The 15,759-nt window shown below is 42.0% G+C and overlaps 1 protein-coding gene across 1 annotated transcript in view; it reads left to right on the top strand.

The window, feature by feature from the left end:
* The window catches only part of LOC120043693 (connector enhancer of kinase suppressor of ras 2-like), a 74,914-nt gene extending 60,803 nt beyond the window's left edge, over positions 1–14,111 (top strand). Inside the window, exons 20-24 of the mRNA XM_038988243.1 lie at positions 9,278–9,348; positions 9,560–9,660; positions 11,279–11,819; positions 12,032–12,243; positions 13,809–14,111. Coding sequence (XP_038844171.1) covers positions 9,278–9,348; positions 9,560–9,660; positions 11,279–11,819; positions 12,032–12,243; positions 13,809–14,030 — 1,147 coding nt within the window. The 3' untranslated portion in view covers positions 14,031–14,111. The remainder of the gene's footprint in view (positions 1–9,277; positions 9,349–9,559; positions 9,661–11,278; positions 11,820–12,031; positions 12,244–13,808) is intronic.
* The last annotated feature ends 1,648 nt before the right edge of the window (positions 14,112–15,759 follow it).

Raw genomic sequence — 15,759 nt, 5'->3', positions numbered from 1 at the left:
TAGTCAATCAAGCAACTCTAGCCCAGACGTTAGAGTTGCTTTGCAGCTTCCGGTTTCATTTCCAAAATAAATGTCAAGAGCTTGTTTTAGAACGGCATTCAATAACAACGTAATACAACTAGATGGCGTAGTATAGGCTTGGTCCTTCAGCAAATGACTTGTGTGAGAATGATACTATAAAGATACAGAAGAGCCTTGTCCAGAATAACCGCCTGAGCTGCAAAATAGAAAGTAAATATGATTTAGGCTCAGCCTATTCCACTATCTAAATATGCCATTCTGCTGTGTGTTATTTAATGGCCATATAATTGCATAATTATTTTTTATAGCCGTGTGGGGCAACTGTGGTGATCATGTAACCTAATGAATTACACTTTTTCCAGTATTTGGGAGCATGGACTGTAGGCCTTATATTAGGCATTTTGACTGTTGTATTGTGAATTCCACTTTGTATGTAGGCTTGTTATAGCCATTTGCATTGCGCAACCCCATCATGCAGAGGCTATATCCATATCAATAAATGAGACATAACAAAATATTGATTAAGTCTTGGCTATAACCGGTCCTGAGCAAAATAGCCAAGAGGTCCCAAATGGTCAAGACTATCTATAGCCTATTCTTATTGGCAGATCTGTTTTCCCTATCAGCCACTGCATGTGCTTCTTCAACTATTTTGTTTAAAATATATTTAGAAGCCTGTGAGCTAGGGTCTCTTTTTAAGTGGAAGCCTATAATAAAAAGTTATAAAACACAGAGTTCTAAAATTATTCCGCAAGACACCAGCACCCCAAATGATAGCCTAAATTGCAATGCCTATAAGTTGAAGGCCTATTTTTGTATTTGGATAGGCCTAAATGAAACATTGAATTATTAAAGTGATAGGCTAAAGAACTTTGGAGAATTTAGATAATTTTGAATACACACATGGATTTCAATAAACAAGTGGATAAGACTGTTCTATTCTCTTTGATTTAGTTCCTATTGTAACTCAGACAAATGACAGAATGGATGACATACTAACTGACTGAACTGAATGAAGGATGAATTAAATGTTCAAATATGTTGGAATGACGAGTTGCACGCATCATGCATGCTCTGCATTTTATTTGGCTAGTAGGCAAATAGGCCTACATTAGAGTATAATGACTCTCTGGCTGCATGGCTCCAGAAGGGAATCTTCTGAGGCTGAGGGGTTCTTTTCCGAAGGCGCATGGTGCTGTAGTGCTGCATAGAGATCACAAGCTCTTCAACTGGGCAGCAGTGTAGCTATGGAGGGAATAGACTATATGGAGACTACCTAAGACCACTGCAACAGAGTTATTGTAAAGTGTGGGAATAAGCTTATGCCAGACTTAGCCTACATTTAACGTCTCCCTTGTTAATTTCAAAGTCCATATGTTCATGACCCGATTAATATAAATCATGTCAAATTATTTAAAAATATTTTTAACCCCTCCTACATAATATGCTTTGGCAAGATTTTGAGTGATAAATGTCAAAATATTCTATAAAAATATATTTTGAGTGGCAAAGTCTCCAGTGGTCATACATAATTTATAGATTCACCAAACATCTATCATTATTCTATGTTTCATTATTCCTGGTTGATACTACTGGTTATGATTGCAGACAGAGCACAGAGACTGGGATGGTGCAATATTGAATTAGTCATATTTTGATAAGGTGCATGCATGGGGATGTCCATGTCACCAGAGATATGCCCATTATGTAGAGATGCACCTAGTGGACTGAAACTTCACTGTTGTAGGCATAATATAGCTAGTGCTATCTAGACTTGGCAAACAAATCCATTACATTAGCTACCTACATGTGAAGTAAACTCAACTGAGTAATAGAGAATGGAGACTTTTAACTTAAACGTGCAGGATACCTCTTTCCAGTTTCCCTGACTTCCGTGTTTTTTATACTGTGTTATGCTTGTTCGTGTAGCAATCCTCACAGGCCGTTTGGTATACATTTTTTTTGTTGGTGAGATGAAACTGCCAAAACTCGGAAAGTTATTATTGTACATCAGAATTGCAACACAAGATTTGTTCAAGCCTAAAAAGTTTGTCTGTAAACGCAACATAGTGTTTGTATGTTCACAGATGAAATTTCACACTTACGTTTCACGCATGGCTTTTCTTATGATCCTAATGATACGTACATTCAACCTTTTGGCAGCTATCTGGTTCCATAAACAGTGCACTGTTAGGATGCTGGATTGCCCTAAAATAAATGGATGTTTAGCCAAAATTATATAATTACTCCTGTCTACATAAAATCATTCAAAATACTTCACCGGGGAGCATGACTTATCCACAAAGGATCATTAGCTTCTTAAAAAAATGGCTGTGGATTGTTTGGGAAGCCCGCAATTTGATTAGTGCGCGTGGCAATAGGTCTAGTTGATTGAGTTGCGGCTGTCAGTATAAAGCATCTGAAATATGTGTGAAGATAATGTGTCTTTAGTATAATTTAAAATGTTGCATCAAGAAGGGGAGGAGGTGTGGTGAAGATATGGTGTGTCTCATTTCAGAATGCATGCATATGTAGGAAGGGCCCATTTGCCGATGTCTGATTTCTTATTGTCTTAACTGACCACGTACACAAGTCAACAAAGTCAGTTTTTTTTTTAACATCCATTGTGCATGATAGTTCCTCAGTATTTGAAAAATCTTTCTAACACTCCCGGCCTCAAAAATCCCCAAGACTCTGTGAAAAGAGCTAAATATATATATCCAGTGGAAACGTCATAAAAAACTGCTTTCTGTCCCGGGCTCACTGGAGCAGGAAACTTTGAGGGCCTGGAATAGGCAAGTTGATTGTTGCAAGTTTGTTAACGACAGCTTTGGACTGGACCCTCTGATGATTTGATGCAATGTTGAACTTCACTGGCAATAGCTCAAGTCAAGACAGATAGAAAGGGAGGCAGACATGCAGAGAAGAGAGATGAATGTGATTGAAAGAACCAGAATTTTCATTTGGATATTTTCTACTGTTCTTATTTGTTAGCTTTAGGCATATGTATTTGACTTAGTTGTTGTTGGAAGTTATTGGCCTATTCAGTGGTGATTTTAGCATGTAAATCTTGGTGTGGCAAACAATTATTTATTTTTGATGCATGCCAGCAAAGCCACTACACAACACTAAACAATACATTCATTGCACTATAACGGTGACAAACCGTGCCCACAACCTGTTATGGCCTACATATTCACCATGGTAGGAATCCTTACCACAGCTACACCTGGCTATCAGCGGACCCTTGTCTGGCAGCGAAACAGTTAATTCAGCCTCATTTACAGGCTTTTTAAAAAACATAGCTGATATGGCTGACTTGTTAAACAAATTGGATTTCTACTGACAAGTGAGATGTACAAACTATGGCACAGTGGAACAATGAGCGGATAAGAGGCAATCCATAATTTCGATTAAGACATTAATGAATGAGCTAGGACGGACGTAGTCAATATAACTATTTGTTCAGCACTTTTGAAATGTACAGCGACAGAATTCAGAAAATGGGCCGTTCTTACAGTATTCTCCCTGTACAACAAGACAGAACCGTAGGATAAATAAAGGGGGTATATAAGCAGACAATGAAAGCTCTTACACTATTCAATGATTACAGTTCTCTAAAACAAGTTATAGGCTACATGTGCACCATCAAGTCAGAACAGTAGGCTAAGTTATGAGGGGGAAAGGGACCAAATTATTAGGGTGAGGCACATAACAGCTTACTACACAACATACACTTGGTATTACTTTCTTGGCGACAGTATACATATCTCCCTGGCATATTACATCATTTATGAAGCAGCATACAAGACATTTGGACTCACTTTGTTGTGCTGTGCTCACTTCAACAGGAAGGTGGCGCGGCGGTCCTTCTTGTGGGCTCTAGAAAGAGGCCCGAAATCCCGGCTTGGAATGCCGAGTTGGATGACCGTTCAAAATGATTTTCCGTATTTTCAGAGTCGCAGCTAGTTTTATCTGAGTTCCCATTTGTCTTGAACTCAATGAAGTCTGAGATTTCTCAGTTCCGAGTTTCCAGTTGTTTTGAACATGGCAGAAGTCATGCTGGATTGACAGCATGGCCAGTGTATTCAAACCTTTCTGGCCCATGGCGTTACCCGCTTTTTTGTGATATCCAATTGGTAGTTACGATCTTGTCTCATTGATGCAACTCCCCTACGGACTCGGTGAAGGTCGAGAGCAAGGCCGCACTGCTTCTTGACACACTGCTCGCTTAACCCGGAAGCCAGCCGCACCAATGTGTCGGAGGAAACATTGTCGAACTGACAACCAAAGTCAGCTTGCAGGTGACCGTCCCGCTACAAGCAGTTGCTTGAGCACGATGAGGGCATCCTGGCCTGCCAAACCCTCCCTTAACCCAAACGACGCTGGGTCAATTGTGCACCGCCTCATGGGTCTCCCGGTCACAGCCGACTGTGACACAGCCTGGGATCGAACCTGGGACTGCAGTGGCGCCTTAGCACTCATTGTTGAATTTGCAATTTCCAACTTGTTGTTGTTGATAATGTTTATGTCCAATGGCTGATGAGCAAATCAAATCAAATTTTATTTGTCACATACACATGGTTAGCAGATGTTAATGCGAGTGTAGCGAAATGCTTGTGCTTCTAGTTCCGACAATGCAGTAATAACCAACAAGTAATCTAACCTAACAATTCCACAACTACTACCTTATACACACAAGTGTAAAGGGATAAAGAATATGTACATAAAGATATATGAATGAGTGATGGTACAGAACGGCATAGGCAAGATGCAGTAGATGGTATAGAGTACACTATATACATATGAGATGAGTAATGTAGGGTATATAAACATAAAGTGGCATAGTTTAAAGTAGCTAGTGATACATGTATTACATAAAGATGGCAAGATGCAGTAGATGATATAGAGTACAGTATATACATATACATATGAGATGAGTAATGTAGGGTATGTAAACATTATATTAAGTGGCATTGTTTAAAGTGGCTAGTGATACATTTTTACATAATTTCCATCAATTCCCATTATTAAAGTGGCTGGAGTTGAGTCAGTATGTTGGCAGCGGCCACTAAATGTTAGTGGTGGCTGTTTAACAGTCTGATGGCCTTGAGATAGAAGCTGTTTTTCAGTCTCTCGGTCCCTGCTTTGATGCACCTGTACTGACCTCGCCTTCTGGATGATAGCGGGGTGAACAGGCAGTGGCTCGGGTGGTTGTTGTCCTTGATGATCTTTATGGCCTTCCTGTGACATCGGGTGGTGTAGGTGTCCTGGAGGGCAGGTAGTTTGCCCCCGGTGATGCGTTGTGCAGACCTCACTACCCTCTGGAGAGCCTTACGGTTGTGGGCGGAGCAGTTGCCGTACCAGGCGGTGATACAGCCCGACAGGATGCTCTCGATTGTGCATCTGTAGAAGTTTGTGAGTGCTTTTGGTGACAAGCCAAATTTCTTCAGCCTCCTGAGGTTGAAGAGGCGCTGCTGCGCCTTCTTCACAACGCTGTCTGTGTGGGTGGACCAATTCAGTTTGTCCGTGATGTGTACACCGAGGAACTTAAAACTTTCCACCTTCTCCACTACTGTCCCGTCGATGTGGATAGGGGGTGCTCCCTCTGCTGTTTCCTGAAGTCCACAATCATCTCCTTTGTTTTGTTGACGTTGAGTGTGAGGTTATTTTCCTGACACCACACTCCGAGGGCCCTCACCTCCTCCCTGTAGGCCGTCTCGTCGTTGTTGGTAATCAAGCCTACCACTGTAGTGTCGTCCGCAAACTTGATGATTGAGTTGGAGGCGTGCATGGCCACGCAGTCGTGGGTGAACAGGGAGTACAGGAGAGGGCTCAGAACGCAACCTTGTGGGGCCCCAGTGTTGAGGATCAGCGGGGTGGAGATGTTGTTACCTACTCTCACCACCTGGGGGCGGCCCGTCAGGAAGTCCAGGACCCAGTTGCACAGGGCGGGGTCGAGACCCAGGGTCTCGAGCTTGATGACGAGTTTGGAGGGTACTATGGTGTTAAATGCTGAGCTGTAGTCGATGAACAGCATTTTCACATAGGTATTCCTCTTGTCCAGATGGGTTAGGGCAGTGTGCAGTGTGGTTGCGATTGCGTCGTCTGTGGACCTATTGGGTCGGTAAGCAAATTGGAGTGGGTCTAGGGTGTCAGGTAGGGTGGAGGTCATATGGTCCGATACGTTTTTATCTATAATTTCTCTTCATATGACAAGGATTGAAAGGGATTTGCCAGTAGATTGCCGACTTGATGCATGATGAGGACTGCTAGCTTGCTAGCTAAGATTTTGAAAGTATGATGTTGACATGATCAGTCCAATCAAAGCTACGGTAGATATAACGTGATTTGACGTCATTTTATCAATGACCTTTAGACTTCTTGGATGGGCACTTCTAATGTAAGTCTACGGCAGCACCCAAGGGGCTTAAATTTCCAAGCTCTAACTGTAGATTTTGTGGTGACGTAGTGTCCCCATCAGTGACAGAACACTGAGCCAATCACGGCGCAACTAGAGAACATTACCAACCCCAAGGCTCCGTATTTTCCGCTGGCTGCCCCACCACCACAGAAAGCGCTGAGCTAGGCTGAAAAAAACTGCATTTTGGAGCTGTCTTACTCAATAAAGCAAAACAGAGAACATGTTTGTATGCAGCTTTATTAACTCATAAAAAATATATAATTACATTGGTATGTGACACATATTAATGCCAAAGTAACATGCAAAACAGAAAGGAAAAACATATATATACAGTTGAAGTCGGAAGTTTAAATCAAATCAAATCACATTTATTTATATAGCCCTTCTTACATCAGCTGATATATCAAAGTGCTGTACAGAAACCCAGCCTAAAACCCCAAACAGCAAGCAATGCAGGTGTAGAAGCACGGTGGCTAGGAAAAACTCCCTAGAAAGGCCAAAACCTAGGAAGAAACCTAGAGAGGAACCAGGCTATGAGGAGTGGCCAGTCCTCTTCTGGCTGTGCCGGGTGGAGATTATAACAGAACATGGAGAAGATGTTCAAATGTTCATAAATGACCAGCATGGTCAAATAATAATAATCACAGTGAACAGGTTAAGTTTACATACACTTAGGTTGGAGTCATTAAAACTCGTTTTTCAACCACTCCACAAATTTCTTGTTAACAAACTGTAGTTTTGGCAAGCCGGTTAGGACATCTACTTTGTGCATGACACAAGTAATTTTTCCAACAATTGTTTACAGACAGATTATTTCACTTATAATTCACTATATCACAATTCCAGTGGGTTAGAAGTTACATACACTAAGTTGACTGTGCCTTTAAACAGCTTGGAAAATTCCAGAAAAGGATGTCATGGCTTTAGAAGCTTCTCATAGGCTAATTGACAACATTTGAGTCAATTGGAGGTGTACGTGTGGATATATTTCAAGGCCTACCTTCAAACTCAGTGCCTCTTTGCTTGACATCATGGGAAAATCAAAAGAAATCTGCCAAGACATCAGAAAAAAATTGTAGACCTCCACAAGTCTGGTTCATCCTTGGGAGCAATTTCCAAACGCCTGAAGGTACCACATTCATCTGTACAAACAATAGTACACAAGTATAAACACCATGGGACCACGCAGCCGTCATACCGCTCAGGATGGAGACGCGTTCTGTCTCCTAGAGATGAACGTACTTTGGTGCGAAAAGTGCAAATCAATCCCAGAACAACAGCACAGGACCTTGTGAAGATGCTGGAGGAAACAGGTACAAAAGTATCTATATCCACAGTAAAACGAGTCCTGACATAACCTGAAAAGCCGCTCAGGAAGGAAGAAGCCACTGCTGCAAAACCGCCATAAAAAAGCCAGACTACGGTTTGCAACTGCACATGAGGACAAATATCGTGCTTTTGGAGAAATGTCCTCTGGTCTGATGAAACAAAAATATAACTATTTGTCCATAATGACCATCGTTATGTTTGGAGGAAAAAGGGGGAGGCTTGCAAGCTGAAGAACACCATCCCAACCGTGAAGCACGGGGGTGGCAGCATCATGTTGTGGGGGTGCTTTGCTGCAGGAGGGACTGGTGCACTTCACAAAATAGATGGCATCAATCATGAGGGAAAATTATGTGGATATATTGAAGCAACATCTCAAGACATCAGTCAGGAAGTTAAAGCTTGGTCGCAAATGGGTCTTCCAAATGGACAATGACCCCAAGCATACTTCCAAAGTTGTGGCAAAATGGCTTAAGGACAACAAAGTCAAGGTATTGGAGTGGCCATCACAAAGCCCTGACCTCAATCCCGTAGAAAATGTGTGGGCAGAACTGAAAAAGCATGTGCGAGCAAGGAGGCCTACAAACCTGACTCAGTTACACCAGCTCTGTCAGGAGGAATGGGCCAAAATTCACCCAACTTATTGTGGGAAGCTTGTGGAAGGCTACCCACAACTTTTGACCTAAGTTAAACAATTTAAAGGCAATGGTACCAAATACTAATTGAGTGTTTGTAAACTTCTGACCCACTGGGAATGTGATGAAAGAAATAAAAGCTGAAATAAATAATTTTCTCTACTATTATTCTGACATTTCACATTCTTAAAATAAAGTGGTGATCCTAACTGACCTAAGACAGGGACTTTTTACTAGGATTAAATGTCAGGAATTGTGAAAAACTGAGTTTAAATGTATTTGGCTAAGGTGTATGTAAACTTCTGACTTCAACTGTATTTTTTACTAAATGCAGCCTACTGCTGCATTGGCCTGTAGGCTATCTCTGAGTTCTATGCTCTCATTTCTTTAGTCACTAATGGTTCACAGTGTATCAGTGTGTCTATGACAGAGGCTAGTGCTCTCGCCATAGTTTTAGATTTTTATCATTTAAGGCCTACTTCGGATTTTTATGATTAACCATTTTTTAAATGAAACTGTTCCATGAAATGTGCAATTAAAAATAATCATAACTGGCACGCAGATCGGTAGAAATTGTAGGATGAATTGTAAGCTTCCCCAAACTTGAAATTCACGAGCTGCCTATGGTCTTTACTATTACACCCATTTAAAAAATGTATGCAAGTGCGTGCACACATAGGTCGCATGAAAAAGGTTGCATGAAAAAATGGGCCGGCTATGGAAATCAAAGGCCCCTCCAACTGATTCGTTCAGGCGGCGAGTCTGGCAACATAACACATTTCAAACTTCCTGCCACTCCCAGTATGGTATCAGTTAGTCGATTAACCATCTCATGTTGTGTATTTGCACCCTGTCTTCTTACCCATTTTAGATGGATGAACCGGCTGGGGCTGGCGGCGATTGGCTACACACCCGACGATAAAGTTTCTCGCCCTGATGAAGGTAGGACAATCTGACTAGATGTTTAGTGACATCAGACAACATCCTGTTGTGATGTGGAAATTGAATGATTTTAGGACATTGACGTAAAATGTTACATAAGTGTGTTAGATCAATACCTATTGTACTGTAGTGCAATACTGACAGTATTGGCATTGATGAGGTCACCCAAGCTGTTTATCTTATTGATGTTCAACTTTGATGTGTGTTTCAGATTACTGGAGTGAGAGTGACCAGGATGAGATTGATGGTTCTATGACCCTGAAACAAGAGGGCATGTCATCACGCTGTGATACCTACCACCGCACCCCGTCTGTGAGTGCAGGCATCTGGTCCACATTCTGGAACACACACACACACACACACCAGTGGCGGTCGGTGATATTTAAGATGAGGGAGGGCAATTATTTTTTTCACAAGCATGGCCTTATTTCTATTATAACATATTGGATGACTGTCATTCATATTCCATTCACTCAGTTCAATGTAACATTGATAGGTTTAAGCTACAGTACTACATGATACTCTAATTTTCCCTATACCCATCATGAGTTTGCTACAGGTAGAGAGAAAAGACACTGACACATGGACAGACAGTGACACATTCAAAACCGCCTTGCACACTCTTGCCTGCATCTAGGGTGTAATGATTAGTCCAACAGTTGCAAACGAGAGTTTCTATTGGACAAATTCAGGTATGTTTATTCCCATTTTTGTTCCGTTTGCTTCTGTTTAAGAAATGTTTTTCGACAGAATCAGCGAAATGAATGCATCCCTGATCACACGTAAACACAGTTAACTTTCATAGCGGCCACGTTGTATTCTTTCTCGCATCTATGCGCTTTCCCTCTCTCACCTTTTCCCTTCGTATGTGGACTTCAATGCACAACAAATCAGCTGTATGTGACCAGGTGAAAAAACCTTTCCAAGCCAAACCGTATCATAACCGCTACACACAGCCTACACGCTACATACAAATCATTAATATCCAGATGGAAAATATTTACACAAGAAGCCACCTAACATCACACAGTCAAACTCTTCAGTCATTTAGTAAGTTCACCATTCTGCGATTCTCACCGTTAAACATGGCACAGTGTTGTCACCATATCATTGTCACCATATTAGATAAAGTAACGTCGTAGACAACATAGCTTATAGAACTAATGCGTTAGTAAACCAACTACAATCATGCAGTAACCTTACGGTGTATAGTCAGTAAGCAGTTTAGCAGTTACACCGGCAGGTCCTGGTGGCAATAAATTAGTGAAACCAAAAGCTTACCTTGACTTGGAAGAGTTCCAGTGTTGTGTTGGATAGTCATAGCCAGCTAGCTAACATAGCATCACTCTGTTTGAGTAGGCCAAACTAGCTAGCTGCATTTGTGAAACTGAAAGTGTTATTTTTATTTTTATGAAATTAATATTGTCTTTCTCTCTCCTTGAGTCTCTCCTAGCTGTAGCTTATGCTTTCAGTAATATATTAATTGTCTGATCCTTTGATTGGGTGGACACCATGTTAGTTCATGCTGCAAGAGCTCTGATAGGTTGGAGGTTGTCCTCTGGAAGTTGTCATGATTACTGGAAGGGGGTGAGAACCATTTGAAGTCAATGTACCCTGAGGAGGACGGAAGCTAGCTGTCCTCCGGCTACACCATGGTGCTACCCTACAGAGTGCTGTTGAGGCTACTGTAGACCTTCATTGCAAAACTGTGTGTTTTAATCAATTTGGTGACATATGGTGACATATGTATTTAGTACAGTTTTATCTAAAAAGGATCACTTTTTAATGATTTAAATGAAATTCACTGAGGAGGATTGTCCTCCTCTTCCTCCTCTGAGGAGCCTCCACTGATACGCACACTTATGCTTACACTCATACAATACATAATGACCCTATCATTAAATACCTCTGTCCACTGGTGCCCTTCCAGGTGAACTCCTCCAGTCCGTTCCCTGAGCGCCACTTCTCCAGTGAGTCCACGTACTCCCACTCCTCTGCTGAGGATTCCCGTCCGGACGTCCCCGGGAGCACCCACTCCTCCAGCTGCCGCCCCACCCTCCGTGACACCCAACGGCGCTCCTGGCAGGACCTGATTGAGACGCCTCTCACCAGCTCGGGCCTCCACTTCCTGCAGACGGTGCCGGGGGAGGGTGACAGGGGCGACGGAGGCTACGGCAGCGGCCACATGGGAATGGGTCAGCTGCTCATGTCCCCCGAGCGCCGGCGTCAGGCCACGCTGCCCGCCCAGAGGCGCCGGCAACCTGACAGAGATGGGCCCTTCCCATTGGTGGACATAGAGGAGCGCGAACAGCGCCTCCACCACTGTACCCATAAGCAGCGCAGCCAGAGCCTGCCCCGAAACAGGGACGTGCAGGGCACCAAGGGCAGCCTGCGCCCAGCAGGACCCTCAGAGGAGAGGAGTGAGGATGATGAGGTGCCATTCAGAAAGCACAACTCCAAAAAAAAACAAGGTACTTCCTGCTCTCGCCAGGCTTCTCTTTAGGACTCCTCAGATTTCAAGTTACTGTTTAAAAAATACACATATACCTGGTTATGCCTTGATTATATATTCATTTGATGACAAGGTTAGGCAAGGTACTTTGTAAAGCTTTTATCCAAGTTAAAATGGTTGAATAAGGTTTAGTACAGAGCTTTGAAATCCTGTCCTAATTTCCCCGCTCAGATTCTCGGTCTAAAGAGCGAGGCCATGATCATGAGGGAGTGGATGGCTTTCATGAGCTGTACCGCTCCATAGAGCAGGCCAGCCTGTCTGCCCTGGGGGAGCAGAGGCCCTCCACCAAACAGGAGTTCAGACGCTCCTTCGTCAAGCGCTGCAATGACCCTGTCATCAATGACAAGCTGCACCGCATTCGTGCCCTGCGCAGCACGCTCAAGGTACGGAGAGGAAGGGCCTCAGCCACAGTGCAGGCTGTGGGGCAGTCATAGGCAGTGTTTTCCCCAAGTATATGAAAAGTAGCCAGCCAGGGAGTTCCGGACTTTGGGGTTCTGGGGGTGCTTTCCCTCCTGGGGATTTTGTTTTTGCAGAACAAGCTCTATTTTGGTGGCCTCTGGTACATTCTAATGCCTTGATTCCATCCAAAATACACAGCTAAATTATTGAATACTTCAAATCAAATTGTATTGGTCACATACACATATTTAGCAGATGTTATTGAGTGTGGTGGCGAAATGCTTGTACAACTTTACATCCCAGATTGGTTAAATGAGTTGTGGTACTGAGTAGAAAGACATGACTTTGCAATTAAAATGACTGAAAATATATGAATTCAGTGTGTTGTTAGTTGTATTGGATATCATCTAGGCCTAGGTAAAATAAGATTATTTTTTTAACCTTTAACCTGTCTTCTCTTGAGATTAAAGTCATATTTACAGTTTTGCTGCAAGATATGAATTGCCACAATGATGTTTGTTCTTCAAATTATGTATTTTATTGGCTCTGTGGCTGTGGACACTAAGGGTAAGGAAACCAATGTGTAATTCTGTAATTCGGGGGAACTATCCCTTTAACAGTTTGGCCTGTCAATCATTCACTGTGGGTGGGATTGTCAGGGGAGGGGCCAGGATGTTTCAGAGTTGGTGGGGTTTCAGACCTGTCAATCATTCACTGGGGGTTGGACAGAGGGAAGGCGGTAGCTTAGTAATACAGTCAGAGAAACTAGTCGAGTCTACTCTTTCAATTTAGTTTATTGTGGCAAGTTTCGACATGGGCTTCAAGTCCTAGGAAAATACAAACAAGATATTTGGTTTACTTGTTCCGATGAGATACCATGGACATGTAACTACATTGTATGATTTATGAATAGCAAAGTATATAGGAGATTGACTTTATTCAGTCAGTTCGACACTTTTTATAAACTAGTCAACACTTGCTGTTCGATCGTCAATCAAATCACAGGAAATAGCCTGTGCCCCGACTCCGTGGCTGGCTATATAAAATACACTAAATAAAATAGTTGAATGTGCCACAAAACAATAATTAAGTAGATTTCAAGTCATCGTTACATTACATGGGGCGTCTAAATTCACTCACAGGAGACGATGAAGAAGCATGTACTGAGAGTTGGGACAGACAGCAGACTGACAAACCAGCAGTGTTTCCCTGTCATCGCTCGCTTTATGACTGACAGGCACCTTTCCTACCAATAGGTCACTAGAAGATGCATATTGTTTATTCTAGGGGGAGAAGGCTATACTGACTTTTCTGACTAGCGAATTTAAACTTTTAAATGAAAAGAAGCCTAGTTAATTTATGAAGTGGAAAAAGTAGCCGGACAATAATCAGTCTGTTATCGGCTGGTTAGCCGACGACCAGCGCTTAGGGAAAACACTGCAAAGGGCAAATATGAATGGTATAGGATGTTACAGGTCCAGCAGGTGGCATATGAGTGGGGTCATTTAGGTGGTATGTAAGCCAAACACTAACTGATGTGTTCCCACAGGCCAAAGAGGGGGATCTGGCCATTATCAGCCAAGTGCTGGACGACCCCGGTCTAAACTCCCAGAACTTCCAGGAGTGGAAGCAGCAACACCATGAGCTTTTTGTGGACATCTGTGAGTTCAGCTCTGCCCCGACAGAGTCTCACCCTGAGGGGTCCGACCTCTCACCCCTGTCTCCACCTCTGATGATGCACACCCACTCCTTCATCGAAACTCACGTTTGAGTGCTCAGATACAGAGTAACAGGAAGACACTGTGGAATCATGCAATCATCTCTTTCCCCCCCAATCGTCGATGCAGCCAGGGTCTACCGTCACCATTCACAGCAAATGAACTGACAAACCAATCACTGTAATATGTGTACATACTGCACTGAGGTCAAACACAAGAGAGTTACGGTCTGTGTATATACTGTATATTGGATAAAATAAGGCTCCCACGGGGTGCCATTCTGCATGTGTGGAGAAACTATCCTTCTTCATTAGTATCTTCAAAACAGAAAATGCAACAGATGATAGATTGAAAGAGAACTTAACAACAAAAAGAAGACGAGAACTGTTTTTGGCTGATGCAGTGCATTTTTTTCTTCGATTGTCATTTTTGTTATTTATTTCCTTGCTTAAGAGGAAGCAAGCTTTGATTTTATTTCATTTTTTTATTTCCCCTTTAATGCTGCTTGAAGAGAGAGCTATGTAGCGACGGGCTATAGGCATCATTCTGATTACAACAATGCACCCCCCTACTGGGCCAACATGTTACTGTGTGACCCTGAGCCCCCAGAAAGAAAGACCCAATCTGTGTAAAAGTGTGCGCACTGTATGTTTGTATAAGTGTGGAGAGGACAGGGTGTGTGAGGAAGAGAGAGTGAGAGAAAGAGATGGAGGTATTTGGGCTTTTAGTGTATGAAGCTCAGTAGGGTTTTATTACACATTTTTGTTGTATTTACGGATGTTGCATGTTTAACATGTATGTATAATTATGTACATTTTGTTTGACATTTAAACAAAGTAGTTTAGCCAAACACAGCTCACCGGAATGACACTTTTTACATTTATTGATATGTCTCTTTGTAGCTATTTTGATTTTGCCAATCATTATAGCATTTGTTGGTGAGATTTATTTTTGAAATCAAACATCTGCATGGTAGTAAACATGTACATGTGGCCATTGGGGTTGAGAAATGTGTTAAAGAAAAATATTATATTGTTTGCATAGCAGCACCCTCTATTTAAAACTGTGAACTATATACTTGTGAATGCAATCTTTAGATTCTGTGACGACAGAATCTTTTTACTTATATTTTTCTTATAAAAAGTATATAAAAGACAAAAAGCATTGCGTCTCCTGAATGACTGTTTTTGCTTCACTCCACCTGTCACAGAAGTTACCTCCTGATCTTCAGGGTTGATTCAGGTCCTGAGTTTTGCTCATGTATTCTGTTCCCTTTCTGTGTCTCTGTTGATTTTATGTGAATGTACCGGCTTATTTTCAAAAGGATCCCAGAAATTGTGTCGATGAATTGTATTTGCTTAAGTTGTTTATTTCTACAGGTTAAGAAGTAGTACTGTAGTACTTCAATGTGTTTGCATTCCTTCTGTGCAAAATACATGATCAACAACTCATAACACATTTTTCATTTTTAAAGTTTGACATACTTGGTTGTTTCTTTTTAGGCCTATTTTCTGGACTTTTACCTGTGATGGAATATGTAATTTCTATCAAATTTCAATTATAATGTTTTTCTTTGTGCTGCTTAATATATGTTCCCTTATTCCTGGCAGGATATTGACATTTCTTCAATTCACCTCCAGTTATCATCCAGTATTGTGTCCTGATACTTAAAATGCCTTTAGGGGTCAGTACATTTGTTATACAGTATAATCTACTTCAAATTATACAGTATGATTACACAGGCCCTGCATTGTTTGGCTACATGTCATATTAGACATTTAG

The sequence above is a fragment of the Salvelinus namaycush genome, chromosome 3, assembly GCF_016432855.1.
Source record: "Salvelinus namaycush isolate Seneca chromosome 3, SaNama_1.0, whole genome shotgun sequence".
Taxonomy (NCBI): domain Eukaryota; kingdom Metazoa; phylum Chordata; class Actinopteri; order Salmoniformes; family Salmonidae; genus Salvelinus; species Salvelinus namaycush.
The sequence above is the reverse complement of the archived record's forward strand: the minus strand, read 5'-3'. Positions and strand labels throughout refer to the sequence as shown.